At 40.2% G+C, this 18,839-nt stretch overlaps 1 protein-coding gene across 3 annotated transcripts; it reads right to left on the bottom strand.

Moving 5' to 3' along the window:
- Positions 1–1,457: 1,457 nt before the first annotated feature.
- LOC118217392 (cytohesin-3-like) lies at positions 1,458–18,780 on the bottom strand. Of its 3 annotated transcripts, none has more exons than XM_035399353.1 (14): positions 18,536–18,780; positions 17,486–17,638; positions 14,812–14,894; positions 13,394–13,458; positions 10,997–11,063; positions 8,740–8,858; positions 8,547–8,627; positions 8,220–8,332; positions 6,797–6,945; positions 4,606–4,717; positions 3,960–4,036; positions 3,442–3,513; positions 2,971–3,125; positions 1,458–2,359 (listed from the first exon to the last, which is right to left on the bottom strand). In XM_035399353.1, the coding sequence occupies exons 2-14, from the start codon at positions 17,529–17,531 to the stop codon at positions 2,278–2,280; spliced, it is 1,221 nt and encodes a 406-aa protein (XP_035255244.1). In that variant the 5' UTR covers positions 17,532–17,638; positions 18,536–18,780; the 3' UTR covers positions 1,458–2,277. The 3 variants fall into 3 exon arrangements, with proteins under 3 accessions (XP_035255244.1, XP_035255243.1, XP_035255242.1); XM_035399352.1 differs by having other exon boundaries at positions 17,486–17,544; XM_035399351.1 differs by lacking the exon at positions 18,536–18,780 and adding an exon at positions 17,675–17,871 and having other exon boundaries at positions 17,486–17,544.
- Between the last annotated feature and the right edge of the window lie 59 nt (positions 18,781–18,839).

Raw genomic sequence — 18,839 nt, 5'->3', positions numbered from 1 at the left:
TATTGTCAAATGCAGTATTAGTTTAACATGGGAGTCCATGGGGAAACCCTCTGTAAAAATGATAAATAATAATGAAAACTGGTTGAACAATTTAGTTATATGTAAATAGCTGCAGATAGCCTTTACCAGGGGGAAGGAGGTAGCACTAATAAGAACTAATTTGGAGGAATAGAAAATGATGACTGGGACATTATTTATCAGGATCAGCAACAAAAAAACAAAAAGAAAACTTACAAAAGAATAAAAAAAAATTGATTCTTTTTCTATTAAACAGTGAAAGCAGGTTGGAGGCTTGATTTGGGCTGCTAACAAACCAGAATGATGTTGGTTTTGGAATTTGGAAGCGGTCAGTATAACATTCAAATGTCTCTCCACAATTATGTAAACCCTATAGCTATATTATGTATAACCCAAGCTGACTATGTGGAGCAAAGTCATAGTAAAACATATTTTAGGGTATCAGAGATGACCAGGAGGGGACTGGCTTGGATTTACATTTATTATAATAATTTAGCATTCTATGTATATACCCCTGTGCTCCCAGCTTGACTTCTTGAACAGGGTGGATGTGAGTGGCTCTAAAAATAGGGGCTCTGTCACTGGTACTGTGTTTCATGAGAAACTTCCCTTTTCTTATCTCTCACATTACCATTCCACTACAGGCCCCAATTTAAAGACACAGTGCAGCCAGTAAATGCGAATGCAGATTAAAAAACATGTCCAAGTTGACTTCACCATTTCTGCACTACAAATACACATGGAAAGAGGCACAGGTGGGTAGGTAAGTAGGAAATACCTCCAGAAAAAGCTGAAGGTGTGCCCAAGGTGTGACTGTGGACTGACCAATCAGAACCCTTTTCACTTTTAACAGCTATCCTACATCCTTGTTGTCCCATACCTGGTGGCTCAGTGCATGCTTTCTGCCACATCCCTCAGATGTGACTTAGGAGGTGTGATGTCATCACTTGAATTCCCTATTGCGTGAGCTGGAGTGTATGGAGTCATTTCTAAAGTGAATGGTGTATTTCACCTTACTACCAGACCAGTCCAAACACCAGAAAGACCTTTTGAGCATCCCAAACATTCAAACAACGACAACAGGCCACTCACAGCTAGTGATTAGTCTTTTTGTTCAACCTTAATGCCTTTCATTTTTGACAAGTTTGAATAAATGTTCCATGTTGCTCACAATCTCAGTTTGAAACCTCAGATTTTTCTTTGCAAATATAATGTAAAAATGTACTGTATCTAAACTGTAGCAGTATCTACATTTCTTGTAGACAGAATGCATTGCCTTAGCTAATGTGTGGTTCTGGCAAAAAAAAAGGCTGCCATGCATCACCCAGGTAGGCACGTTATAGAGCACTGGTGGCCAAAGGTCAGTTTATGCTTTTCATGTCAACTTCTACCCTCAAGTATTTAATTAGTCCAGTCCTCTACAACGTCTGACCTTTTTGCTAAATTACTTAAGCTTATGAATGACAGCTAAAGACTGTCCCTATATTAATTAAATGTGAGGCACTGGCTTATCCAACAATTTAGCTCAATTGAACCAGGGTAATTTGTAAACCAAGTTCCTGTAAACACACCGTCTCTCCGGGCTTGGACCTGCCTACCCCTGCAATAAATTGAGCTACCACATGCTGATGGTCAAACTGTTTCAAAATTCTATTTGAACACGCGACACGAAGCGAAGAACTCAATTCGATATTAGAACAGTAATTAAAAACCAATTTTTAAAAACAACCACAGATGTAGTTTCGGCTCATTTCTTGCACACTGCATGTAGCAGAACTGTCTATGTGATGTTCATTCTGGTCGGAACGGGGCAGGGTCCGAGTTCAGGGTGTAACTCCATTAAGTCCTCTCTGCTGATGGTGCCATATTTCACACTTGTTGGTCTTTTTTTGCGATTAATTGATGAAAGCTCCCATATCCAGCTGAGGGCACATCAGTGGGTACAGTTTCCTAATTGTCTTACAGACGGTAGTAATGCACCATTAAACAAATTCTGTGTCCTATCTTAATGAGGCAACATTTTCAGCAACACTTCAGGAAAAAAATGTTCTGGATGATAGAGGGAGACGATTGGCTAAGAGGGCAACACCCATGCGGTGCTTCTGTCCAATCCAGGCAAAGGGTGCCGTTGTGGCAAAGCATTCCATTAATGAGAACACCTGATCTTCTTAGAGCAGGAGTAGTCCATCTCACCTCTGTACTGTGAACACCATTTCCCAGAATCCGAAGTCCTACAGGCACTGACTGACCTATAACCTCTCAGTCCTGGGAGACATGGTTGATTACCTTTCTCTTCCGGACACTCACCAGGTCGTAGAAGGGATCTTTGGTGATACTCGCCCTGTGGAGGGACACAAGCAGTCTACTGTCATTCAGGAGTGATAGCTAACTCAAATTTTAAAAAATCAAACAGGAGAACAACTGAGCTCTCAAACTGATAAAAATTGATTTGAGAAGATAAATCAAAATGGCATTTCTTTATTGTACTGTATGAAACCACCAGATTACATCTAAACATCAGGAAGAAGATCATGTAAAATTATAAGCCACTATAACATTTCTTCTCAATACAAGTAATTAAAATAATGCATCATATAAACAAGTGAGGTTGACTTTCTTTCTAAATTATTATATGTCGCTAATACCATGCAGTTGTACACAGGGACATTCAATCAAAATATCCAGGTAACCTTGAATTTTAACTCAAACTCTGACAAGCATATTTTCTGATCCTACATTTTCTACATTTTGTTTTTCAAATTAACACAAAGTTTTCCGATTTTGATACTTGCCAAAAAAATTTTAAAAAGTGAAGAGCAAAGAGCCATGGATGCACGTCACCCTCACTGTCGATCATTTTTCCAGAAGAGATCTGGTGTCTGAACGACAGGCGGGACCTGGCTGGTAGTCCTGGCTGCCAGTTTGCTGGAGCAGTTTGGAGGCGGGTCTGACCTGATTGACTTCATCCAATCGTCTCGCTCTTCGCCCGTGGAGGCAGAGATCTTGTAAGACTGGTGCTGTCCTTCCACCACTCGTCCGTCTCTCTCCGTCTTACAGGCCTTGATCTTCTGACCCTTGCAGATGGGGTTATAGAGCTCCAGGCAGTACTACACAGACACAAGCGTACATGTGTGCATAAGTACATACATCATACACTGGGGAAAAAATGACGCTGTTAATTATATAAAATTAAATAAATAAATAAATTCTATTCATATATATATATATATATATTTTTACATATACAAAATACATATTGAACATTGCTTTTTTCTGATCGGAAGTGAATGGCGTAGTCTTACAGAGGACAATATCTTTCTGTAGACAGTAACTGTGCTTGAAAAAAAATGAATAATCGTAATAAAGGGCGGGACACAAATGATGATTCCTCTTGAATGACAGAAGAGCGTGTCTCCGACGTACTGGTTTGTGAGGTTCCATGACTTCTGCCACGCACAGGTTCTCCAGCGGAATGATGCCCCTGGGCTCTTTGTCCTGATCAGAGAGGCGCATTGTTAGAATGAGACACCCAGCGCATTTCACTTCCTTAAAAACGGTCCACAGCCATGAATGGTCATTTCAGCTGCAAAGGCCCACGTGTACTGTATGTCGTTGTTCTTCCTGTCATTGTTTGTGACTGCTGAGCTAAAGTCACTGTTCCCACAGGAAGTTGCCTCCCCTGGTGCTCTAGGTAAAACTGTTTTTTTTGGGGGGGTTTTTTAAATTATTAAACTTAAAGCATACACACGATTGGCTACAATTCTCCCTGTGTCCATATCTTAGGAACTACAGTGGGAAGAACCAGTACAAATCTTCTACCCCAAACAACCAATCCCGGATCAGTTCTTTAAACCTAAATCTTTTTATCACTTGACCTGACTGGACCCCTATATAGTATATAATGCTAGTAATCAGCACTGTACAATGCAATGACAACTTACTGTTGTGTACTTAAAGTAGTACAGGCAGTTGTCTGTCAGAATGAACCACCTCCTCTTCCAGGTCTTCACTCTGCCCCCTATTGGCCAGGAGCAGAAAAAAACAGGGTAAGAACTTAATTAGTAAACTGGTATCTGTTTATGGGGTAAAAAATCTTTCCCTGTAAAACCCTGACCCTTCCCTCGCTTTAATCTTGCAGGTCTTAAGGCATACATGTACTGTAGCACTCAGGGGCATCATAGTTGGGGGAAACGTGGGACTGACTACCTAGGGCCCGAATGGGGGGAGGGCCCTCAAAAAGCCTAGTATGATGCGTGAGAGACATGGATCAAGAGCGGAAGGGGGCCCACAGAGACTGCTTATGTATAGGGACCAGAATTTTGTGCTACACCCCTGGTAGCACTTATGACTTTGACTTTATCTATCTCTAGCTCTAATGGTGTTTGCTTACCATGTGAAATGCACTTTAGTAAGTTGCTTTGGCTAAAAGTGCCTGCCGAGTGACTGAATTTTAAATCTGCACGCCGCTCTGCTCTTACACAATTCAGATTCCCTTGTCATGACGCGATTTCCATCTTATTGCGGATGACTTCGCAATCTCAAGGTTTATTTGCATCAAGCACCGCAACGCATCACCGTGTGTCTCACCGAGTTTGAGGAGCCAGCCTTCTCGATCAGGGTTGAAGAAGGTGTGCGTGAGGTCGTTCCCGTCATCCTCCGGGATTTTAAAGGGCTCACTCCGAATGCTCTCATACAGTTTCTGAAGGGGGGAGGGGGGTTATTGTATTTACAGTGAATACAGGGTTAAATACTGTCACCATTTCTAGGAACATGAGGGGAACCCCCATTGAGAAAGTCATTCTGCTATTTCGATGAGATCAAGCTTAAAAAATGAGATAGAATTCAGTGGTCTGTGCTGGCATACACAACACAGGGTATTCATATTTCATAATTCAATTCATCACTGGTAGCTGAATTATCATTAGGCACCATGTGTCAGAACACATGGTGCCTAATGAGGCTCATCCATAAAATCTGAATAACAGTAAGTTTACCCTGCAGAATTCTACAAACAATTCAGAGAATTATCACTATTATTCATGAGAATGATAACAGAAATAAAATCTACCTCACATATGCCACCCCACATGAACACCGCTATTCTCTCAGTAGGGCTGTCAAAAAATATTTTAAGTTCGAAAACTATTCGAAAATCTTTTATTTTTTTAAGTTCGAACCTAAATTTGAGCATTCGAATATTAGTTTTGGACCCCGCGTTTTGTAATTAACATGAATATACAGGCTTTAATTTCATGTGGCGAATCATGTTCATGCACGCGAAGTTCATTTCCTGTGCTAACGTTACTTCCTTTGTCAACAAAAAACATTCTGCCCTGGACCCAGAGCAAGTGTATCGTCTGGTTTTCCTTGCCAATAACCTCCGGTGATACTTTCAGCTCCATGGACACCTAACGTTACTGGTCAGCTAGCCTCGAGAGCCAGTCTCTTTTTTCACTTCGTTCAACAGATCTGGTCAGCTATCAATTTAGGCTAAATAATGTCCACAAGGCAAGCTATGTTTCCTTTCTGTTCTGAAGATTTTGATAAAATTGGATGATAAAAGAAGTTAAACAAACTAAACAGAGTAAGTAATTTCTGTTGTTTTAGGCTACAGGTATTAGCCGTTTGAATAGTTTTTGTGTTAAGAAATAAACAGGGATTTACTATAAACAATCATTTTCCTATTATTGTGATTAATAAATGCCAAGTTGTGGCAAATTACATCCACGGGAACGTGCTTTATTCATTTGCGCATTAGGCTATAGAAACAGCAGGGGGCTCATTTATAAAAATGAACTTGCGTGCATCCGTCAAATGAAGACCTGACGTAGAGCCACAGCCGTTTCCACGGTCAAATTGAGTCATGTTGAAATTTTATAAATCACCACTTTGACGTGATTTTCTACGTACGCGCCACACAGTTCATCTAAAATACGTTTTATAAATGAGGCCCCAGATGTACTAACCTAGTATGAAAGTTCACCGATGTCTTCTATTCTACTGCCCGCTTGTGGAAAATAAGGCGCAGACCAGTTTAGAGGGAGCGTCACGTGCATACGTGCATCACGCGCCCGACAATAAGCAGCTTGTTTTTTTTAATTATAGGCAAATGATATTCGAATATATTCGAACTCTAACTAATTACAAAAGCTAATATTCAAATTCAATTTCATGGCACTTTTGACAGCCTTATCTCTCAGTAATACTGAAGCCTAACAAAGACCCATCCCTGTTTTCCCGCTGCCGCCCATTTATTAACACAGATATAAATAAAATCAGTGACACACTTGCAACCAGCCTTGAACCAATCATGAAACAATTGGTTCAAGTATGTATAAAAAGTGCTGTCATTTCTTCAAGGTGAAACCAAAATCTATAAGAAAATACCCTTTAGTAGAAGCTACAAAACTGCACTTTAACCACATGTTAATTGTTAAATTTCAAATCTAAAATTGTGGAGTGCCGAGCCAAATCAAGAAAAAAAAGTCTTTGTCCCAAACATTATGGAGCCGAATATATATATGTGTGTGTATGCATGACTGGGGTACAAGCAGCTTCACTTGCATGGTGTAAAAAAATCTTTAAAAAAATAAAAATACATAAATAAATAAATGACACAGGCTGAAGAACAGTCTGATTTCGACCCACAGAATTGCATGAGGGATAGTTCCTCATTGGACCCATCCACTCTAGAATCGTTGTGAATCAACCTGCTTGTGGTAGTGGGTGGGGTCTGTGCATGCCCCACCCTCTCTGCCCCTCAGCCCCGCCCCCTCACCGTCAGCAGCTCGCTCGGTAGGTCACCGCCGTTGTTGATGCCTCGGTTCATGCTGATGAAGCGTTCCAGCGTGGTCTTCTCCTTCACGCAGGGGTTATGGAGGCTGGTGTTCAACATGATGATGGCAAACGACAGGATGTAGCAGGTGTCTACCCCATCCCCACAAAAAAATAAATAAAAGTAAATAACTAAGGTTTAAAAAATCAGCATTCCAAAGAAAACCTTTCAAAAAATCTTTCAGGAAAAACACCTTTTTGAGGAGCTGAGAAAACCTGTTGCATTACTACTTTGCATACATTCAATTTTAAATAGCATGGTATTTTCAATTAACTTTATTATTCATAGAGACAATAAACACTGACAATACACAGCAGCTGGTGCACGCTTTTTATTCATGCGTCAAACTGGGGTTTTTTTTACGACGACAAAGTAGTTCATAATATGAAGATAGCTTAACATAAAGTTCACGCCGAAATACCAATTGCATTTAAAGAGGCAATCTATGCAAGCTCTTCTTGATATGGATGTCTGCTGAGAGGGTTAAAATATACAGTGTTAAAAAAGGCTCTTAGAGGAATTCACGTGTGGCTTTGTCATAAATAAACACATTATAATTCCTGATAAGAGAACACTAGCCTATGCCAGAAGTGCTTTCAGATCCTGCCATCCAACAGCCCCGTTACAAGTGAGTTACAAATGGACCATCTGGAGGTGTGTGTCTTAGCCAACACCATGGCTGTTACATCACTCAGATACCACCATTATTACTGTTCTGTGTGAAACCATTTCCTTTGTTTCAGGACACTTTCAGCAACTCTTAAAGACGTCACTGAGGGACAAGTAGATATGTTTTCTTTGCTCAAGCGCCAAGTCAGATTTGAATTCACTGTCCTCTGTCCAGAGTTTCTGAAAATTCTTCTGAACGCTGATTTTTCTTGTAACCTAACAAGCAAACAGGGTACCGCCGCCATTTTCCCCTTCGGTATTTAACGGTAAAATCAAAGTGGCGGCAGTGCAGGTTTCTCCAGCAACAACGCGAAGGCACAAACCATAAAGAAAGGACTTCAGAAACCTGCACTGTGTAAAACGATACCTGCGGCTATAGAACACCATTTGTTATGTGGAATGAGGCATATGACATAGACAGTGCCAGCTGGATGAAGATCAGACCGCTGGAGCATGACAAAACACTCCATGTCAGCCTTAGCTCTGCTCTGACAGCAGACACATGGCATTCTCCTTCGTCTGTTTGTCTTTGTCTATCTGTCAACTGTCACTCAACACAGATTGTTCCCATCCTTTCTCTGGTTTTTGGAGCACTGGGCAAATTTGAACGCAACAGTTCCGCTCGAGCGTTGCCTGCCTGCCCTTACCGTCTTGTTTCCCAGGTAAAGTGAGGGGGGGTAGACAACGGCTGCCGTACCTGTGGACTGGAAGACGTCGGCGTTGCAGCTGCAGTAGCGGCTGGCGAAGGCTTCCATCATGCGATCGATCTTCTGGGCTTCGCCTGGGAGGCGGAAGCTCCACAGGAACTGCCTGAAGGACAGATGGACAATTGGGTCAAGGCTTGGAACAGCCAACCGCTTACATTACACTGAATATTGCTGTGATTACTGTAAAAAACTTTACATTGACATTACAGTGATTTCTGTTATTTATTGAACAGACCCCCTCATTCGGAGCAACAACCATTTCTGTGTGCTTAAAATGCTCAGTACTAATGCTGTCCTTACTCTGTACTTATACTCACCTCAGTGCCTGCACAAGGTTAAGGTCTGAAAATTCATGCAGCTCCACAAACGCTCTCAAAATCTGAAGGTGCACATCTTCCCTGCAGACAAACACAGTGAGATAAGAGTGAATCAAAATCATCATCATTATCATCATCATCATAATCGCTGTCACTGTCGATATCGTCATCACCGTTGTCCTCCTGATCATACCTCTCGCCCAGGAAGTCCCCGATCGCCGTCTTGTTAAGGCCCTCCTCTTTGTAAAGGAACTCTGCCACCGCCTGGGGCTCCCACTCCAGAAGACCATTATCAACCAGGTACTGCATACCCTGGAGCCAAAGAGAGAGTGGGAGAGAGAGAGAGAGAGAAAGAGTGGGTAGGTGAAGGGGGGGTCCAGGGAAAGGAAGTACCAGAGAAGAAGAGGAGAGAAGGGGTAGGGCTCAACAACAGCTCAGAAAAAGCTATCCAAAGTCATTCTAACTTCCATTTTGGTCACTGTGTGGTAAGCTTAGTGGGTACAAAACCTACAGTATAATAAAGTACAGTTTGTATTCAATCACACATTGTTTAGGTCGCAAGACCCTACCAGCCAATGGGAGCCAATGGTGAGAGACACTCACTTTTCCAATGGTAGGAAAGGCAATTCCAAAAAAAGTTCAAAATAGAATACCTCAATTACAAAACTATTAACTACTTTGGAGATTGGAATTTATGTTAACAGCAACAGTAGTGAGGATCTGTGCTTGAACAAAGACAATAAAAAACAAAACATTTAGTGTTAACAGCTTGCAGGGTCCCACGCCTTCTCAACCACACAGACCTGTGAAACCCGCAGAGCTTCACAGAGAGGAAGAAACTGCATTCTGGTCTTCGTGCAAATGGTTTCCTGGCAGCTTTAACCCCCACGCACACCACACTTCCTATACAATACACCAGCAGTCCAATCGACAAACTGCGCTGATCTACCGAGAGAGAATCCCAGCAGCACTCCTCGGTCCACAGGTCGTGGCCTCACGCGTCCAATCATCCTGCAGTGGCAACATCAGCTGACACTGACTGAGAACTCCAGTTGAATCATTTTGCCCAAGCAACACTCCTTTTTGGTTAACGCACTTACATGAACCACAGGTGACTGGTTCGCTTCCCCATTTAAGCACTACCATAATAGCCTTGGGGCAAGGATACCTTGAAAAATACAGCTCCCTAAATGGGCTGCATTCTATAAAATGTATAAAGGTGTGAGCTGCCCTGAACAGGTTTTCCTTTTCATTCATTATAATAATAATTACTCTGTGAAAGTTAAACCATGCTGGCTCAAGATCTGCTTTCATTTCCGTATTATGAAGACTTAATCTGCTTGGGTTACACACACAGCACTGAGTCTGTCCATCCTTAACATAGAGGCCTGAAGCTGCTTTTTCAAAATAAAACCTCCACTCGCAAAACACCGAGTCTGAATATGTTTTCTCGGGGTACAGAAATGGCAGATGATCCCCCGGTGGAGTGTCAGCGCAGCTAGAGTTCTGCATTTCGGCAGGCGCGACCACGTGCCCCAGTTCTTCACTCTTCCTCCTGCAGGCAGGATGTGGTTCCCTGCGCCTCTGAGCCCAGCGCGCCTCTCGGCGAGCTCGCTGCACGCGCTCTCAGACTCGCGTATCCCCGAGGCGTACCGCTGTCCTCCGCTGACATGCGTGCGGCCATCTTTGTTCTGCTGTCTGCGCGCTTCAGCACCCAGAGGGCTGCTCGAAAAATGGCAGCGGACGCCAATCTCCCTTGCAGACCGTAATTTGCAAGCGACCCCTCAATGGATGCCAATAACATTGTGCTCAAGTCACAAACTCACTGGAGCCAATCAAAAGATGTGGCTCGATAGCAAAGCGTTTTAACTGGTTCAGACTAGCGAGTCGCTGACAACATAATTGCTCTGACCACTATGGGGTCTGTGACGCCTGACTCTCCTATCAGTAAAAATAAATGGATTTCTGCATTTACTACCTTCTCTGTCTCATGAGTCTCCATTGCAAACCATTAACAATAACCAGAACCACTGCACTGACAAATCTCAATTGAGTTTTACTACATTATTCGAGTGGTCTCAATTTTAAGAAATGGAATAAATCGATTTAAATCAATTAAAAAAGAGTAATGAAGTACTCAAACAGATTAATGTGCCCTACTCGAAAGCTTTAAGACAACCGGTTTACTCAAACCAGTTTACTGAAATTTGAGTAAAACTACCTCTCGAGATTTACAGCGTAGCAGTAAAAGTGGAGACCCTTGGGGTATTCAAGTCCAGGCATGACAGCACTAGAAAGCCCTGAATATATTTAAAAAAACATACGTAGATGGGCTGAATGGCCCATTCTCATCCTCTATCACTGTTATGTGTTCTTGTGACAATGTGACCCTGTGAGAGGTCCCTGTCATGTGACCCTGTCTGAGGTCAGAGCACTGAATACAAACTCACCTTTTTAGGATCCATGTTGAACTTCTTCTTCCCGCACAAGAACTGCTTGCTCTTTATGATGTGTTTGCTGCGGAAGAGAAGACATGTGCATGGAGCACAGTGAAAAGTCCACCCTCGCCACTACAGCCCCCAGCCACAAAATCAGCCAGAAGCTAACGTCTACTGTTGGCGAGCCTCTTCAGGCGTTGCAGGCCTTGTCAATGCACAATGAGCGTTTCAGTGCTAATTAGCCTAGCCAATGCAGAACATTAGGTTGTCAGGTTGCTGTTAAAGAGATTGTGGAGGTCAGGTAAGGGTCAGATACTAGAAAAAAAACATATTTGCCTTGAAATAGATATTGGAACAATGCAGTGGTCGCTACAGGGCGGCCGTCCCTGGAGCAGCATACAAGAAATAAAAAATTTTTTTTCTTTTTTGCTTTGCGACAGGAGAAGCTTGGGTGTATTTAGTGCATGCAAAGTAGTTCTCTATTTGCAGTGCAAATCGTCACCATGAATAGGAAAGGGAAGGTTATAAAGTTGATTTCCACTTCCTTTACAGTAACTACATTCAGTAGTTTCACACTCGAGTGGTTGGTTAAGACGAGGCTAAAAGATTCTCTTTTGACATATTGCCTTCAATAAGTGAAATGATGCTGTGTGTTGATGGTAGCCTTTTATACCTAACTCCACAGTGTCACCACAGGTGTACAAGCTAATCAGAGTGGAACTATCAGTTAGAGCCTCTATTTTCAGGAAGGTTACTGATGACTATTTCACTCATGGCAGCAAATCCAAGTTGTATGCATTTTAAACAGGCATGGACTGCGATCTTATTTCAGGCCTTTGAGTTAAGCACAAATCTAAGGAATTCAGTAACTGCGTTCAAAGAAAGATCTCAACTCAACTTTTTCTTTAGCTAAAACGATGCAAAAAAATTCAAATGTTTCAGCCTACTGCTTTCATCAGTAAGATGATGTTGAATGCTGAGTACTTGGAGCACAGATCTTTTCTGAATGTGGTTACGGAATTCTTTAGATCTGTACCCTCGTTTTTAAATCCAAAAAGGAAAGAAATCAGTTTTTTTTTTGACATATACACTTTCTCACCCACACGCCATGTGGTAATCTCAGAATGAAACTAAGATAATGAGAGAATTTACCACAATTCTACACCAACCCGTTTGAAGAATAGCATACTTCAGCATACTTTCAGTATAATTATATCAACTTCAGCATAAAATTTTTTTTTCCACATCAGAAGGGCATCAATGAATCACATCCACAATGCTATGGGTGCAATCCAAGTAAATGTGTGCACTATGCAGAAGGATAAACAGCCATGTACCTTGAACAAGACCAATATCGCCAACTGCCATACACACACAATAAAATGTTCTGTGCTAATTCCACTCTGATAAGAGTCCAAAAGAGGTCAAATGTACTCCATCAGAACAGATTTCAGTTAGAATATTCTGTGGTATGCTCTTATGAATATGAGTTTACACAAAGCAAAGGATAATTTGCATAAAATCGGTTATTGTGGTAAGATAGTGCCTGAAGTTGGTTTGGATGAAGTAGACTCATTCCAGAGCACAGCAGCCCCGTGCTGGATTCAAACTAAAAACGTTTTGGTTAAAAGGCTCGGTTTGCTGCCTGCATCAGTCCCAGATTACGGTTGTTGTCACTCTGGGGCTGGATGTAAAATGACCAAAGGGAATAAAGAAAGCTAGTCTAGGATTTATTTTCCTTCAATGTGCTGATGCTTCGCCTGTCAGATACGGCGCCAGCAAAGGAGAGCATCTTTGCTCGGGAGAGCCAAGCATGATAAACTGTGGTATAAATCCAAATGAGCTGTCGATCATGTGAAATCTTCATCAGTGGAGCTTTGCCTGTTTTCACTACAGTGCCAGGGGATACGCAGATGCGTGATGAGAATCTGCAAACCCTCTGGTTCCAAGCTAGCCGAACGTAATTGCAACATTACTTCTCCGTGACAAGCTACTGCTGCGAGAACGATGGCTAATTGCGTTAGAGTTTTCTCCCGGCCCCTCGCAGATCCGGCTTCATGCCTTAATTGGGCTCTTGATAACTTCAGATACAGGCATTGTGAAAGGCAGCAGTAACCTTTAGCTGATTTCTGTTTTTGCATCAAATACGTCAGCTCCCGCGGTGTATTTCCAGAGGCTATCCAGACCAACGTATTTATTAAAAACATAATTTAGTGCTGAACTGTCTGATTGTCTCATGTCTATGGAGGGCAGCAAACAGCTGTGGCATTATTAACTCAAGGTGCTGACTCTCATCGCCCGAATGAGGCTCCCCCAGGCAAAGATGCTGTTTGAAATGTGTGAGAGCATGCAGACGATAATCCAAGGATATTATTCCTAACGCGATCAGAGAAAGAATATGTCACTTACTTTTCCTCGTCCGATTCAAAATTCTCGATTTCTTCCATCACGGTCTCAATCTCCATCTTAAGTTTCTACAAGCAAAGAAATTAAAACAAAAATCAGGCAACTTGCAGATCAATGTCGAACGGGAAAATTTGACACACCCACACCATTCACATTTCCTAGTAGTGGTGGCATCATTTCCAATTATTAGGAGAAAAGTTATTCTCAAAACAAGGAACATATTCCGCGTAGTCATTCCTAAAAACATTCAGATTGTGATAAGTAGTTGCTAATATGACAAATGTAATATTTTATCTTGCTACTGAAGGAGTAGCCTAGGCCTACTCATAATGATGTGTGGCAGATTTAATAAAAACACTAGGGGCTCGCAAATTCAAATTCTAACTAGTTAGAATGCAAATTCTTGATATCAGAAATTCAATTGTAACTAGTTATAATGTGTATTTCTGATATCAGAAATTCGATTTTAACTAGTTTAATGCATATTATTGATATCGGAAATTAAATTTTAACTAGTTAAAATGCCAATTCTTGATATCGGAAATTCTATTTTAACTAGTCAGATTTAAAACGTTTTTCTCATTCATTTCAATGGAAGTTGGAATTTGACATAGTTAAAATGCCGATTTCTGATATCAGAAAATCAATTACTGATATGAACAATATAATTTCAACTAGTTAAAATACCTATTTCTGATATCATTAATTCAATTTTAACTAGTTAAAATTGTAATTCCTGATATCAATGATATAATTTTAACTAAGTTTTAATTAGAATGTCCAATTTTAACTAGTTAAAATACAATTCTTGATATCAAGAATTCCTATTTTAACTAGTTAAAATTCAATTCTTGATATCAAAAATGAAAGGTCCCATTGAAATGAATGGGGAAAACACTTGAATTATAACAATTGAATTTCTGATATCAAGAATTTGCATTCTAACTAGTTAGAATTGTATTTGCGATATCCTCTAGAAATGAACTAAAGCTAAAACGGCTTGCCATAAACTAGTTACAATTGAATTTCTGATATCAGAAACACACATTATAACTAGTTACAATTGAATTTCTGATATCAAGAATTTGCATTCTAACTAGTTAGAATTTGAATTTGCGATATCCTCTAGAAATGCATTAAAGCTAAAACGGCTTTCCATACAAATGTACTTGCGGCCATCTGAGCGCCCATGGGCTTGTTGGTCTTAAAATGAGGTGTGGTCAGGCGCATTGTTGGCGCATTACTATCTTGATCTGAAGTGGATTTGGACACGCCCTAAATGCACTTGCGCCATGTGCTTTAGACTGTGCGTTTAGATCGTTAAAATATAGCACTAGGTCTCCAGAAAAAATGTTTATTTATTTATTTATTTATTTATTTATTTATTTATTTATTTAATCTCTTTTTCAGTGTGCCGGTACCTGAATGTCGTCTAATAGGTCGTTCTTGTGTATTTTCAGGACTTGGATTTGCTTCTCCTCCATTGGTGTGAGGTCTCCCGACACTGTGAAACATGCAGATTAAACCCTGCTGATATCGTTGTCCATGACACATCACACATGCATTTATTAAACTGCCATATCCACTGAACCCGGATGCAGAAGTGTTTTTTTAAAATATAACACACAGATTTTTTTAAAAGATCATTTCAAATAATTATGACACAGTTTTATAATACCAAGAAATTCCAGTCTTCTATCCTTCGGGTAAAATTATTTTATAATCCTTGTCATCTGAAAATATTGTAGGCTATTATTCCATGCATTAAAGCCACAAATATGTTGATAATGTATGAACTATAAAATGCGCATTACACAATAGAAACAAACAATAAACAATAGAAACAAAATGGGGGTGGCAGTGTAATATAATGTGCAAGAACTGGGCTTGTACACTAAAAGGTTGCATCGATCCCCAGGTAGGACACTGCCATTGTACCCTTGAGCAATGTACTTAAGCAGAACAGGCTCACCTGTTTGTTTATTTATTTGCCACACAATCAAGAAACATTTACATTACATTATAGGCGTTTAGCAGATGCTCTTAACCTGAGGTGCTTTTTTTCATATTTTATTTAGCATCCATTTTTACAGCTGGATATACACTGAAGAAATTAAGGGAAAGTGAAAAAAATATCAAAATCACCTTAGGGCTGAAAGAGTTTTAAATATTTTAATTGAAAACAAGAGCAAACACAAGTAGAGTACAGTTAAAAAGATAATTAATTTTCAGGATTTTTTATATTATTGCAGTGTTATTGCTTGTTTTCAAATGTCACAGATAGCATTTGTATGCCATGAATGATATTTTATATATTCTGATAAGTTTTTGATTATATGCTGGCTTTACAATGGTGGGCATAGGGATATTTGGAGGTTTGTGAGTTTGTAAGTGATAAACCACACTTTAAATTACAGGAAAGCTATTTGTACAGTGATGTTATCCCTCTTGAATTAACAAATCAACAGTTTAACAGTGGTAAAGGCAACATACACCATTTAGACAATAAGGAAGTATATATACTGCCGTATATATACCCAGTGGTTGACAAACATTCACACACACACACACACACACACTCTTTCTCTCTCTCTCACTCATACACACACACAAACAGTTCATGGTGATATCATGGTACCTTAGAACATAGAGTATACTGGATATGCACACACGTCCCTTATAATAGATAAATATACACTTCCTTCCTCAGCTCTGACTAAATATATGACCGTTTCTGCTGCTCCTGTCTGAGGTCTGAACTGTGAGTGCATGTGCATCTGATTCACTTCTTCCTCTTTAGCCTTTCACCCACCTAAAAGAGGGATGTGGAACTCTATGGTTTGCTGACCAGCCCCCATTTACAAATTATGAACAGTAACTGTCATACACACTTTTTAAAATAATTCCCCATAAGCTGTTGTTCTTTTAATAAATAAGAAAGTCAGTCTCTCTTCATGGAACTTATGTATATATTATTTTATTTTTTAAATGACCAAACAATTGGATGACAACCCGTAATATAAACAAATGGTGGATTTTTGGCTAATTTAGGCTAACGGTTTATTCATCACAACAGACGCTGCTTGTGTCCCTGATTAGTCAACCACAGGAAAATCTATTTGATGTATGATTGACTTTTCTGCCTATTCTTGCTACCCATATGTTTCCCGATAGGGCCACAGGGTTAGCAGGGTACAGCTCCACCCAAGAAACTGTTTGATTCAGCCAGTCACTACAGTGAACAAATCAACACTAAAAATCCCTCTGTGAAAACCTGAGTGTACTGATTCCTATTAGCCCTATACCATGCAGTGAATTACATTAGAGCAGAAGAAATGTAAGAGCATTCACCTGATTAAAATTAGCAACGGTGACAGCCCTGGCAAATAACATCCCCTGACCAGCAAGTAAGGATGCTAAAGCACTAAGGCAAGTAAACTGTGCTAATCAAGATCCAAATTACAAATCCTGAATACATACGTGCTCACCTGACCTCACACACAGATTACATTTACATGACTGGCATTCAGCAGATGTTCTTATAAAGAGCAACACAATTTTACATCAATGTATGTAGGCAGGTATGTGCTGAAGCAATTCTGGTTAAGAGCCTTGCTTAAGGGTAGTGGCAGTGGCAGTGTCTAATTTTGGGAATCAAACCAGCAGCCTTTGAATTACAAGCCCAGTTCTCTACCCCTGATATTACACACACATCTATCCATTGACTATTGAAGGATCAAAACCCAGTCATGGCATAAGAACTTTGCAGCCAGAGATATCCAGTTTGTTGTAGTATGATTAGTGTGTGCAGTTGACTGGGCTGTGGAGTGCTTGGAAATAATTGCACATGTGGCTGTTGAGACATTATTGTACTCTAAATGGCAACTCAGTCTATCAATTATTTTTTTCAGTTTTTCAGTTCTTTCTGCACAAACATTGTAATCTCACAGTGTCATGATCTCGACCTTACGCAATACAGTGTTAGGGATGTTGCTAATCCTTTATACGGTAAATGAAAACGCATTCAACTCTGAGCTATCAGGCTGACATTGATACACTCCTAGGTATGGAGAAATATGATGCCTAAGCACTTACCTTCTTTTTTTCCCCAAAGAAAGCTGTCTTTTCGTTGGCTGCCCATCTCCGCAGTCTCTCTGGGGTTGTGAAACAGGAAATGTACGTCAGTGTTAAGTCTGAAGAAGGCACTTCTCAGAAGACCTTTATCGCAGAGCCTGGCCTACAAAGATGCTGTTTGCAACATAAAAGGAAGCAGTCATTACTCACTGAGGGGTTAACTGCAAGTGCATATGCGTGGCTGGTGCGATTGTGTAAGGTTCCTCGTTTCAGAAATTTGACGATGGAGAGACACTGGACAGACAATTTTATGACAGCGCATTAAAAGGGGAAGGCATGAGCCCCAGATGGAGATATTTGCTGAACAGTGTTCCAAGAATAATAAAGGAGATTATATATTAAATATTATATAACTTTTGATAAACTGTGGGAAAATAATGCAAATCCAGGAGTCACTAAGAGCCTCTCCAGAATCAATTACCGTTATTCATTTTCTTGGCACTTGTTGTACTCAGTGCGGCATGCGTAGATTACACTTTAAATTATGACCCTTTTCATACTGATGAAAGACCAAATAAATATGACCAATTGATTACCTACGTTATCAAGCTTTTAAGAAATGTCAGCAGCACCTCAGAGCACTGCAGTGAATCCAGACACATTATTATTATTATTATTATTATTATTATTATTATTATTATTATTATCATCATCATCATCATCATCATCATTGGCGAGCAGGTTTGCTAATCTCCCCACTTTACTTGCAGCAATACAACATGTTAACTCTGAAAACATTTTTTAATACAACTGTGGTGATTCACAATGGTCTCTGTTCTATACAGTGGTGCACAAGGATTACTACAGATTAAATATTAAGATATTAAATATGTGTACATCAATCAATAATCCTTGTAATTCGAATTTTATAAAACACTTAATAATCATAATAACAACAACAACAATAATAAAAGTCATTCATGTATTATATATTGACATTTGAACAGACAAAAGCAAACGAAAACCAAATGACAAAAAGTGAACGAAATAAAATGAACTGTAGCAACTTACCTGTGCAGTAACATTCTCATTTGAGGACAATACTTGAATTTCAGCCTTCTGTCACCAAATCAAACGCAAAGTCTCTTAATCTTACAGAGCACATTCACTGCTCTGTCGTCACGGTTCGCCGAACTCTGTGCGCCATTTCCGTGAATGATGTAGCCTGCGTGAACTTTCTTCTGCTTTAACCAGATAGGCTACATTGCTTATTACGATTACGTGGGCAGTATGAACTACATTACTGCAACCAACTTTCTCCAGTGAAATAATGGCTGTTGAGCAAGAATATACGAGTAATTTATACTATTACTGT

This window comes from Anguilla anguilla, chromosome 17 (genome assembly GCF_013347855.1).
Source record: "Anguilla anguilla isolate fAngAng1 chromosome 17, fAngAng1.pri, whole genome shotgun sequence".
NCBI classification, from domain to species: domain Eukaryota; kingdom Metazoa; phylum Chordata; class Actinopteri; order Anguilliformes; family Anguillidae; genus Anguilla; species Anguilla anguilla.
This window is presented reverse-complemented; position numbering and strand designations above follow the sequence as displayed.

Excerpts from the sequence above, each read along its gene's own strand:
- LOC118217392 (XM_035399351.1), bottom strand. The coding sequence starts at position 17,697 with ATGCACTTGCAGTTAACCCCTCA. Across the intron at positions 17,545-17,674 it reads CACTTGCAGTTAACCCCTCA|AGAGACTGCGGAGATGGGCA; the intron begins GTGAGTAATGAC and ends TCACAACCCCAG. Across the intron at positions 8,333-8,546 it reads AACCTTGTGCAGGCACTGAG|GCAGTTCCTGTGGAGCTTCC; the intron begins GTGAGTATAAGT and ends TCTGTCCTTCAG.